The sequence below is a fragment of the Pavona decussata genome, unplaced genomic scaffold (genome assembly GCF_977016875.1).
Source record: "Pavona decussata unplaced genomic scaffold, jaPavDecu1.1 SCAFFOLD_98, whole genome shotgun sequence".
In the NCBI taxonomy this organism is placed as follows: domain Eukaryota; kingdom Metazoa; phylum Cnidaria; class Anthozoa; order Scleractinia; family Agariciidae; genus Pavona; species Pavona decussata.
In genome coordinates, this window is record NW_028145514.1 from 1,787,710 (window position 1) to 1,798,659 (window position 10,950).

General features: G+C 38.7%; 1 protein-coding gene across 1 annotated transcript; it reads left to right on the forward strand.

Moving 5' to 3' along the window:
* Positions 1-4,130: 4,130 nt before the first annotated feature.
* On the forward strand, positions 4,131-10,861 carry LOC146472596 (uncharacterized). Its single transcript, XM_085119225.1, has 6 exons — positions 4,131-4,488; positions 6,395-6,724; positions 7,283-7,345; positions 7,720-8,063; positions 8,778-9,049; positions 10,317-10,861. Exons 1-6 carry the CDS (start codon positions 4,131-4,133, stop codon positions 10,318-10,320), a joined length of 1,371 nt encoding a protein of 456 aa, XP_084975351.1. The 3' UTR covers positions 10,321-10,861.
* Positions 10,862-10,950: the final 89 nt, after the last annotated feature.

Consider the following 10,950-nt stretch of genomic DNA (forward strand, 5'->3'; position numbering starts at 1 on the left):
AACTCATTTTCTCATCTGTGAAAAGCTCACTCATTTTCTCATCTATGAAAAGCTCACTCATTTTCTCATCTGAGAAAAGCTCACTCATTTTCTCATCTTTGAAAAGTTCACCCATTTTCTCATCTGTGAAAATCTCACTCATTTTCTCATCTTTGAAAAGCTCACTCATTTTCTCATCTGTGTAAAGCAAACTCATTTTCTCATTTGTGAAAAGTGCACTCATTTTCTCATCTGTGAAAAGCTCACTCATTTTTTCATCTGTGAAAAGCTCCCTCATTTTCTCATCTGTGAAAAGCTCACTCATTTTCTCATCTGTGAAAAGCTCACTCATTTTCTCATCTGTGAAAAGCTCACTCATTTTCTCATCTGTGGAAAGCTCACTCATTTTCTCATCTGTGAAAAGCTCCCTCATTTTTCTCATCTGTGAAAAGCTCCCTCATTTTCTCATCTTTGAAAAGCTCACTCATTTTTTCATCTGTGGAAAGCTCACTCATTTTCTCATCTGTGAAAAGCTCACTCATTTTCTCATCTGTGAAAACCTCACTCATTTTCTCGTCTGTGAAAAGCTCACTCATTTTCTCATCTGTGGAAAGCTCACTCATTTTCTCATCTGTGAAAAGCTCACTCATTTTCTCATCTGTGAAAAGCTCACTCATTTTCTCATCTGTGAAAAGCAAACTCATTTTCTCATCTGTGAAAAGCTCACTCATTTTCTCATCTGTGAAAAGCTCACTCATTTTCTCATCTGTGAAAAGCTCACTCATTTTCTCATCTGAGAAAAGCTCACTCATTTTCTCATCTGTGAAAAGCTTACTCATTTTCTCATCTGTGAAAAGCTTACTCATTTTAGCTCGTGAAAGCAGCCAACGAATTATTGCTGACAGTGTACAGTTCCACCAATACTGTATATCTATCTTTTACAAATCTTATTTGGTGCCAATGAATTAGTTTGGGTATAAGAGGCTATTCGTTTAGCAATACTCTTCGCAAGGTTTTTCTAGTCAACTGATTGAGCACCCTTAACGGACGCCAGCCTGTCCATTCTCACAAGTTACTGTCATTTTTAGGAATTAAAGATATTATTCCTCTTCTCTGAGAGACTGAGAGAGGCTACCTTTCTGAAAAGCGTCATCAGACAAGACTTAAACCTGTTTTAAAAGATTAAAGAAAGTTACATAAAACTCCTTGGTAAACCGTCCTCACCAAGAGTTTTGTTTTTCTAAAACGATGTAACACATTTTTATTTCTTCAAATGTCAGGTCTTGTTCAAGCGTCGCTTGATCCTCGTTGGTCAATGTTGGGAATTCCAAGTTGTTGATAAAGTCTTTGAAACCTCTTTCCTGTTCACTCAGCTAATGTAATATTAGCAAGCTTTGTCCTGTATATTTCGCTAAAAAATTAAAGGATCCTTTTGGCCTAATTATCCTTTTCAGATCAGAGGTAATTAACCGTTGTCATGTGGTCGTCCATATGTTGCAAGCTTCGCGAAATTTTAATTCGCAGTCGCTAAACAGAATTCGCTTTCGCTAAACATAATTCGCTGTTGCTAAATCGAATTCGTTATCGCTAAATATCAATTCGCTGTAACTAAATTCAATTCGTTGCCGCTAAACTGAATTCGTTGTCGCTAAAAATTAACATTCCTTGGCGCAAAATTTAATTCGTTGCTGCTAAATTCAATTCGCTGTCTCTAAACTGAATTCGTTGCTGCAAAACTGAATTTGCTGCCGTTAAATTCCATTCGCTGTTGCTAAAATTCATTCCTCGGCGCAAAAGTTAATTCGTTGCCGCTAAATTTAATTCGCGTTAATCCATACAGGATCAATGCCTAAAATAACCTCTTATATGAAAGAAACGAAAGTAAGTAAACCTGGAAAAGCAAGATATAACGCAAGACATTAAACCTGGATTAAAAACCTCATCTTCTCTAGGACGGATATTTTTGTCCTTTATTGACCAATTGATCAATGAGAATCCGTACATTTATACCGTATTTCCTCGAATAATAGCCGTCCCTCGATAAATCGCCTCCCTCAAATAATTGCTCCCCCCCCCTCCTCCCTTTGACGACAATATTTAAAATAATCGCCTGCCTCGAATAATCGCCCACCCCCCCCTCCCCCCCCGTTCGCCATTTTCTCTTTCTTTTATCCCCTCCCTCTCAAGTTAAAAATCGGCATCTTGGGTAACAAACAAGCTTTCATTTAATTGTCACGACTGAATAGTTACAAAAGCACCGGGGTTTTTTTTACAGTTTTTTTTATGGTAATGTTCATGTATTTCACTTTTTCAGGCTCTGACACCGAAGATATTGATATTGAACATTGATTAATCAACGAAACAAATTTGAAACAGTTAAAAAGCCCTTGTTCGGTTTATTTTGATGTGAATAGTTTTTTGATTTAATGGTATAATAAAACAAAATATTTAGGGCACGACCTCCTGTGAGAAATATTTGAGATAATCGCCTTCCCTCGAATAATCGCCCCCCGCTTTCGGTGCAAGAAAAGAAATAATGGCCCCCGGCTATTACTCGAGAAAATACGGTAGGTCTTGGTGGGTCCTAGAAACTGAAATACTACTGAAATACCATTTTGATTGACCGATTCTTCGTATTCCTAACAGTTTTTGCGCACTGAGTTTTGAAAAACGTGCTCTGCACGGGTCTGGATATTCGAATTAATATGTAACCGCTTTGTAAAAGACATTAATGAGTTGATACTGAGACGAGCAGCTATCCGCCTGTCTCTGGCGAGATAGAATGGTAAGATTAATACAAGAACTACAGATAAAAAAGGGCCTTAGTGCTCAGCAACAAATTTAAGCAAGGTACTAACAGTCAACCTTAAGCGAGGTCGGCCTCGGTGTACAACCCTCGATGACAGCTATTCCTTATCCCCCAGATTTGCCGAGGTTGTTATTTCTCAAATTATTGGTAGAGTTATCCCTTAACTGAAACTAAGTGAGAATTTCCCATAACTTTTCTAGGTAGTTATCATTTGCACGTATCGAGTTTTCGGTAATCCCTATATACAAAACCCTTGTGAGGGTCTCATTAGTCGTATTATATTCCTCCGATCCCGAAACAATTCCCATGCTCTTGAGTATGATTATGATGATAGGGTATTTAAATTAACACAGTTCCATAAACTTCATAAAAAGAGGTAGTAAAATCGTAAATAATTATCAAGTAATTACCATTAAAAGGATTTTCTTTTTTCATGGCGTGAAAATCAATGCTCAGATGCACTGATTTTCTAAGTGCTAATTCACCAATGCACCTTCCACGTAATAAACCAAAACCGACAATAAATTTTTTCTTATCCAATTAATGCCTCTGGTTCATTTCAAGTTACGGCAGACTTAACAGTGGTGAAAAATGAAAGGCTAGCGAACCAAAAATAATTTTAAGCCAGCCAGACAAAAAACGCTTACTTCATTTTTCCGATATTGGTCGTTCGACTGTAGATAATTTTAAGGACACTCAAAATTGATTGGCGCTGATTACTCCTATTGTAAACTGAAAAGAAAACAAATAGATGCTTTTAAAATGCCCAAAGGAAGCGATTTAGTTTCGTGGATACGAAGTTAATTACGTGTTTTGCTATATCTTAAACTGCAACATTTGTCCTGCATCGCATTTTCAGTTAGTTTCTTCGATGATCACAAGGAAGAACCGGTAAGTTTTTGTTGGATTTTTAATCTTTAGAAGTAAATGCCACTGAACTAAAATGGGAGATTATGTTTTAACAGCAAAAAGGGGCTGAAGCTATTATTTAGTGTTTGTTTTAAATTTTCTTAGAAAGCATTGCTCCATTTAAGTCATTTTGGCGTTCTTTAAATCTTCATGATCTTCTGGAATTGAATTTTTTTTGTGAAGAATGGTTGACGCATGCTAGTGCGTTCCATTAGAGTGTCGCGTCGGTAAAATGTGAAGCAGTTTCCAGGGTTCTTTCATTGCCATTCAAGTTTTTTTGTTTGTTTGTTTCGTTTGTTAGGTTCATATCATATCTCGCCTTCCTCGCTTCATTGTCTCCACCTCGTTATGGGGGGTTGTTAGTAACAAATGTCACTGGTAGCTCGAAAATCCATCTGTTCTAATGTACTGTTGTTTTTCTCTTGAAGACATCATGCAGTTCTTTCTGTTGATGCCACTGATCATCTTTTTTGCCACATTCAAACTCGCCTACGGAGACGAAAACACTTCTGATATCGCCTTAGCCTCGAAAAATGATCAAGAAGTTGCGGCCGAGTCTGAAACCGAGGATGATGAAGAACTGGACGACGAAGCGGCAAAATACAGATGGCTGGCCCCACTGCTATATGATGAAATAGAGGAGCGAGGACGAAAAGGAAGAAAAGGAAGGGAAGGAAGAATAGGAAGGAAAGGAAGAAAAGGAAGGGAAGGAAGAATAGGAAGGAAAGGAAAAAAAGGAAGGATAGGAAGGAAAAGACCAAAAAACGGAAAGAAACTTGCAGGGAAAAGCAGTAAATCTTCGGCGGCGTCAAGCAAAGAGAAGGCAAAGAAGAAAAAGGAAGGAGGGAAAAAGGGCAAAGGGAAAAAGAAAGACGGGAAGAAAAAGAATAAGCAGTTGCAAAAGGAAGGTATGCTTAAGCTCTTTATCAATAACAGGAGAAAAGTGATAAAAAGGTCGATCGACGGAACTCTTAAAAAATTCGAAGCATTGATTCATAATGGGCAGAATGACATTGCCGGCGAAAATGAGTAAATGAGATTTACATCAGTCTATGCCTTATGAAGTTCATATCAGGTGTATTAAGAAACAAAACTAAGCTAGTCATTGGGAGGCGTCTCTCTTAAAAATCCTGCTACTTACCACGGCAGATAAGATGATTTTTTTGCGATCAAATTTAGCTTTCAAATTCAACAAAATTGACGTTATGTTGAAGAGCATTGTGCAGCTAAAATAGTTTTCAGGCCGGAAAAGTTTTCGGTGTCTTCGAGAAAGGGGTCCCGGGATTTATTTCATGAAGTGATTCGCAAAAAGTGGGCGCGCTACTCAAACAGACCATAAATCCGAGTCTAATCCGGCCATCTATACGCGTCATTGAAAATTTCAGATGAGATCACGGCCATCGTACATCCAGATTATAATTAATCCTTCATTGTGAATAAACTGACCGCAGTCGGACAATTTTAATCCGAAGGGGAAAATCTTTTGGATATTAATCTTTATTGATTAGTAGTTAAACTGAAAGACAAGTTTTACAGGCTAACCCCGGGTTAGTTTAATCGTCTTAATCGTGCTTTGAACCACTGGGCGTAGAGCAGTAGTTCTACAGTTCTTTCTCAGGCACAGCTGATGTCTTCCTGGTGTCGTACGTCAATTATAAACTATGAAATGTGTGAGGTAAATATTCAAGTGGCGGATAATTCGCAACTTTCTACTCTAAAAGTCATTCAGCAATCTGAGAAACAATTTTTGGATAAACTAAACGAGTAAAAGACGAAATTTTAACTGAAAGTTTCACATTTTATTCCTGTGTTCTCACCGGCTATGAGAAAATAGGTTTGTTTAAGTTCATAGACTTACTGTTCGCTGTTATTTTACTGTTTATAGCTATGACCAATGTATACTTGAAAAAAACATTTAGTGTAGATCCTCATATTTAAATTTTCTTTCTCTAATTATATTGTCAGGAATGTATGGTATGACCCTAGCAATGAACTAAGAAATTTGAGCGAGTGTAAAGAAGAATATAAAAAAATCAGACCTTTTCTCCGCTAATTATTTATCAATGAGGTCAGGTAAATCCTGATATTGTCACGGCTATCAATCTTTTTCCTTCAGGCTATAACATTGTCGAAGTTGTTAGAAAGTCGTTTCTAAGAGGCAAGTAGGTAGACGAAATGTTAACGCTCGACATCAACACTCGAATCTCTTTACGGTGGCCAAACTTCCTTTCTTTATCAAGTCTGTTGATAAACCAAACAGTCGCGCTTTCACCAAGACTTGTCATGTTGCTAAGCAACACCGCATTTACGAGATCAGGTGGCTCAAATGATTCCTGGAGACGGTATTTTAAACTGTTGATGTGATCCGACTGGGAATTTTAACATGAAAAATAAACTGAAACAGACAGCAATGAATGTTCATACTAAGTGAATCAGGCGTATTTTAACATAGGATCACTGCAAGGATCTGTTATATGAAAGGAACAAGTATGTAGATGGGCCTTAAAATAAAAAAAAAAACGTATTATGTCAAAATATATGCTTCGCCGGGAAGGACTCGATCCAACCTCGGTCTCCTGATAACGTGACAACCGCTACGTACAGCAGGCGAAACTCAATGGAAGTGGGCGAAAGAGAACAGCCACATGTCTATATACCCTGAAAAATAACTCATTTAGCTGCAATTCTATTTCACAGAAAAATCGCTGTGGTTTGAACCGCTGGGCTGCTACAACGATAAAGGACCGAAGGCATGGAGGGAGCCCAAACTTCGCGCAATCAAATTCTTAATCAAAAACTTCCGCAGGCGGATCGATAATTGGAAAAACTTCACATACGTCATCACAAACTGTGCTGCGGAAGCCCAAGCCGCCGGATGCAGCTGCTTTGGTGTTCAGTTTTATGGCGAATGTTGGTGTGATCCCTTGGCCTGTTTCACTTACCACATCTACAAAAAATCGAGAAAGTGCATTGGAGGCGTTGGTCTTCACTGGGCCAACTTCGTTTACCGAGGGAAATGTGGATCAAGTAATGATGAAGAATTTTTTTAACAATTGACTTCCTGGAGGGTCTCAATGGGAGGATAGCTTTGACAGTTGACAGTTTTAGGGCTTTTGATGAGTTTTTGATGGTCGAAAATGTCCACATCGTAATTTTATCAGAAAATTACATTTAATTATTCAGATCAAGGATCCACGCAAATCAAATTTACTTACAGGAGGATCTTGAAGTAGACGAAAACGTGAAATCAATCAAAAGTTCCATTTACAATTTTCTGCCTCCTTTATCAAGCTTCTGTTTTATTTTTTTGCTTTCTTTATCATTTAATTTTATTCTGATTTCGAGTTTGAATGCTAGTTTTACACAACAAATCAAAAACACAAGCGAGAGAAGTGGAAGACTTGGAAAATGAGGTGCATTCAGTGAATCACTCTTTCTTGTGCTTGCTAAAGTTTCTCAAACCAGCAATAATTCTTGGAGAAATTTGAAGAAACATTTGACCCGATTTTGTAATAATGGGAACAAACTTCTTATTGGTCTTCCCGGTAGTTTAGAATTCCACTTGAATTGCTCTTTATTTTACAGGTTATGGCTGCTGTAAAGATGGTGCTATGCCGGCCCTGGGTCCCAACTATGCAGGATGTCCAGGTGTGTATCTGTGTGTGTTTTAGTGTTAGTCATCCGATACATTAAATGAAATGATTATACGATGTAACACTTTTGGGATGTGCCTAAGAATAACAGTCACAAGTAGTGCGCATGTGTACGTCAGGTAACTTGGCTACTCATCAAATCAAACGTTTCAACAAATCTCAACTTCATGTAAGACCCAGATCCGCGTCAATTATGTCGCAGATCAGTTTATCAATTTCCTTAAATATTAAGAAATTAAGCATTTATCAATCAACGTAGTCTAACTGGCATTTCCAAGGACCTTTATTTTTTTAAGATCAACTGTTTAGATGCGTCGTCGTGTTTAACACGTTAAAGCAAAATGATTCGAACATGATTCTCAATCTTAGATTGCAGGACGGCAGTGGATTTGGTGTTCGTTATTGACGCCTCAGGGAGCATTGGAAAAAAAAACTTTAAGATGACAAAACAAATCCTGCTCAACCTAACCCGTCATTTCTCCGTCAGCGCCAAGCATGCAAGAGTTGGCATCATAAGATACTCTACAGCACCACGACGAATTTTCAGCTTGCCAAGGTCACAGAGGCAGGGCTTCATGGGGCTTGAGAAGGAAATCATCGGGATGCGTTACACTAGGGGGGGAACAAGGACAGGCAAAGCTCTAAAGATGGCTTACAGAATGTTTACGCGTTCTCGTAGGAGGTTTTTTGGTCAAAACGTAAACCATAAGCAGGTATTACTTTTACTGCTAACTAAATGGTAATGATCCGGTTAACAAACGGTATGTTTTTCTATCAAAATGGCGTATTTGGCTGAAAAGCTAGCCGAGTCGGCAATGTTCGTAAGGATGTTGCTAGACAACAAGGATGTGTCCCCACGGAACTAGGCACGTGACTTGGTCACGCCTTTTCCAGCCTACCGATATCAGAAATTTATTGCTACACGCAATGTCCACTGTGGGTCAGCAGCGTCAAGTTGGAGTCCAATTGAACTACAAGTAGTCTCTTGTTTTTTGCACATGCTAGTTGTATAAAACTCCACGTCGAACGTTAAAATACTGTTTTTGGTGAATTAAGTGCCCGTCGTTAGCAGTTAAAAGTCCGAAGTTTTTAGTAACTAGCCTCTGAGGCTTACTCCAATATGACACATGGAAATAGTTTGCCCTGCATTTCACTCGGAATAAGATGCACCAAATTACAGCGTTTTGAGGAAACATGCCTGTTAACTGGACGCGTAAAGTACTGGAAAAGTAATATTGATTGCATGCATCGAAAACTTCACCCAAATCCAAAACAATTTTCAAAATATTGTGCAATCGATTAATATCGATCTCTCTTCATCCTTAATCATTGTCTGCGCTAAGGGTTGGGTGAAATAAGACTAGTCTTAGTTGTAATAAAAACCATTTTTGACTCTCAATGTATTAACTCTCCCCTCTCCCCCTCAGGTTTGTATTGTCCTGACCGACGGTCTTACCAACCCAAAAGACGTGCCGACATTGAACATTGCCACGAGAGCTCTAAAGCGCATTTCTCACGTGATAGCGGTCGGTGTGGTTGGAAAAGGATACAACGCCAGGAAAAGGCAACAGCAGAGAGACGAGCTGATTAAGATTGCCAGCACCTTAAAAGATTTATTTTACGAGGCATCCTTTGAACAGGTCAGGGATCACGTGGATCCGATAGCCAAACGCGCATGCCCTGTGACACCCAAATTAGTGTAAGTACAACAATCATCTGTTTAGAGCTTGTCGAACCCAAGTTTGCACTTGAGAGGTACTCGCACACAACAGTGATATTTACGGTCGAATTCTTTGTTCCCCCCTCAACGTCCTTCGATTCCATTCTCAGACATAATTAATTCCAGTAGACACTTCAATCGATGTGATATTTACATTACTGGTTTCCCATTTCTGCTATCAATGTTGTTCATTACCACTGTCATTTGCAAACTTGCATAATTATCAGTATGGCGAGGAGAGAAACACTTTACCTTAGCCAAAATTTGTGTAATGAATAGTAATCAGACAAAGAAACAGTTAGAATACTACAGAAAGCACTGAGGTTTTACGTAGCCACAAGAACATAAATTAGCGAACACTTCGAACAAAACTGAGAATTACATACTCATTTAGTACCATTTCCCGTATTCATTGTCATTCCGCTACCTGACCCACATTGAGATTTTTCATTTCTGCTATCAATGTTGTTCATCACCACTCTAACTTGCAAACTTGCATTAATTATGAACATGACGAGGTCAGGCACATCTCATCTGTACAAAAATTTGTCTGTTGAATTGTAGTCAGACAGATAAGCAGTTGAAACACTACAGAAAGTACTGAGGTTTTACGTGCCCACCGGGACATAAATTAGCGAATACTTCAAACAAAACTGAGAATTACATACCCATTAAGTACCATATTCCGTATCAATGTTGTTCATTGTTATTCGGCTATCCAAACTTGCAACCCATATTAAGAGAGAACGTACACCACGTTTTCCACAGTCAGTATTCTTAATTGCCATTCTTCTTACCAATTTAGACACTAAAATCGAGACAGAAATTAAAGTACACTACATCTTATCTTCGCCAACATTTGCAGTGGCGTGTCTAGGGGAGGGGGCTCGGGGATCCCGCTCCCTTCCCCCTTATGTTTTAAGCCACGTCGTGACATTTCCTCTTACGGAGGGAAGCAAGCCACCACTTACCTTAAAGTCTGAATCCCCAACTGCATTTGCATCTTGAATAACAATGGAAGATATAATTGGTTGGGTGATATTTACGTACCACAACACCCCTTTACTCCAACCTCGTTCTCGTTCAAGGGAAAGCCCTGGGAACGAGGTTGTCATGTCCCCCTTCCTAGCAATGCAGCTGAAGTGAAAGTACATCAGATTTGTCCCAACATGGTATGGATCATAGGTAGAGACATAGCGGGGCTACCAACTCACTTATAATAGATTTTACTTTTTTTCAATTACAGGTAACGGTACTTCGCTTACTGGCGTACACTTGCATGCTGAACGCCTGGGGATGAATTTGTGGGTGTGTGGGAAATTTATTCAAGGGTTTATTCCATAAGTAACGTTAAATCGTACAAATATTTTAGAAAAAGAACAAAAATTTACAAACACGTTTCGGGTCAGAGTTTTCATTCATCACAATTTATGAAAATTGTGGTCAATTAATGGTAACAGCCGAAGTGAACGTCGAAACTCTAAGAGATGTTGTTCTTTTTCTCAATTGTTATGTACAGTGATGTGGAAATAATAAAATCAGGGAGTCTAAAAACAAAATACTGTGCATTGTGAAGTTTCTTAGCAATAGTATTTATAAGAAATAAGAACGCCGTTTCTTCATATCTTCCCCACCTGCCCCTGATTCCGATCCGTTTTTCGAAAGCTAAAGCTTGTGCTGGATAATAACCCAAGTTTTCCTTTCTTTTGTTTTAAAGTGATCTTTTCCTTGGGCAAGATGCACTAAAAATCTGATCACGATAAAAACGATTGTGAAACGACTTATAATTCTCAGACCAGGGGGTGCCCAGGCTACTTGAAACATGTCTGACACCTGACTCACAAATTGCCGTACAAGAAATGGACAGTCTGTGCATGTGA

Coding starts and splice junctions, on each gene's coding strand:
- LOC146472596 (XM_085119225.1), top strand. CDS start 4,131: ATGCAGTTCTTTCTGTTGATGCCACTGATCATCTTTTTTGCCACATTC. Junction 4,489..6,394: donor GAAACTTGCAGGGAAAAGCA/GTAAATCTTCGG, acceptor TCTATTTCACAG/AAAAATCGCTGTGGTTTGAA. Junction 7,346..7,719: donor CAACTATGCAGGATGTCCAG/GTGTGTATCTGT, acceptor TCTCAATCTTAG/ATTGCAGGACGGCAGTGGAT.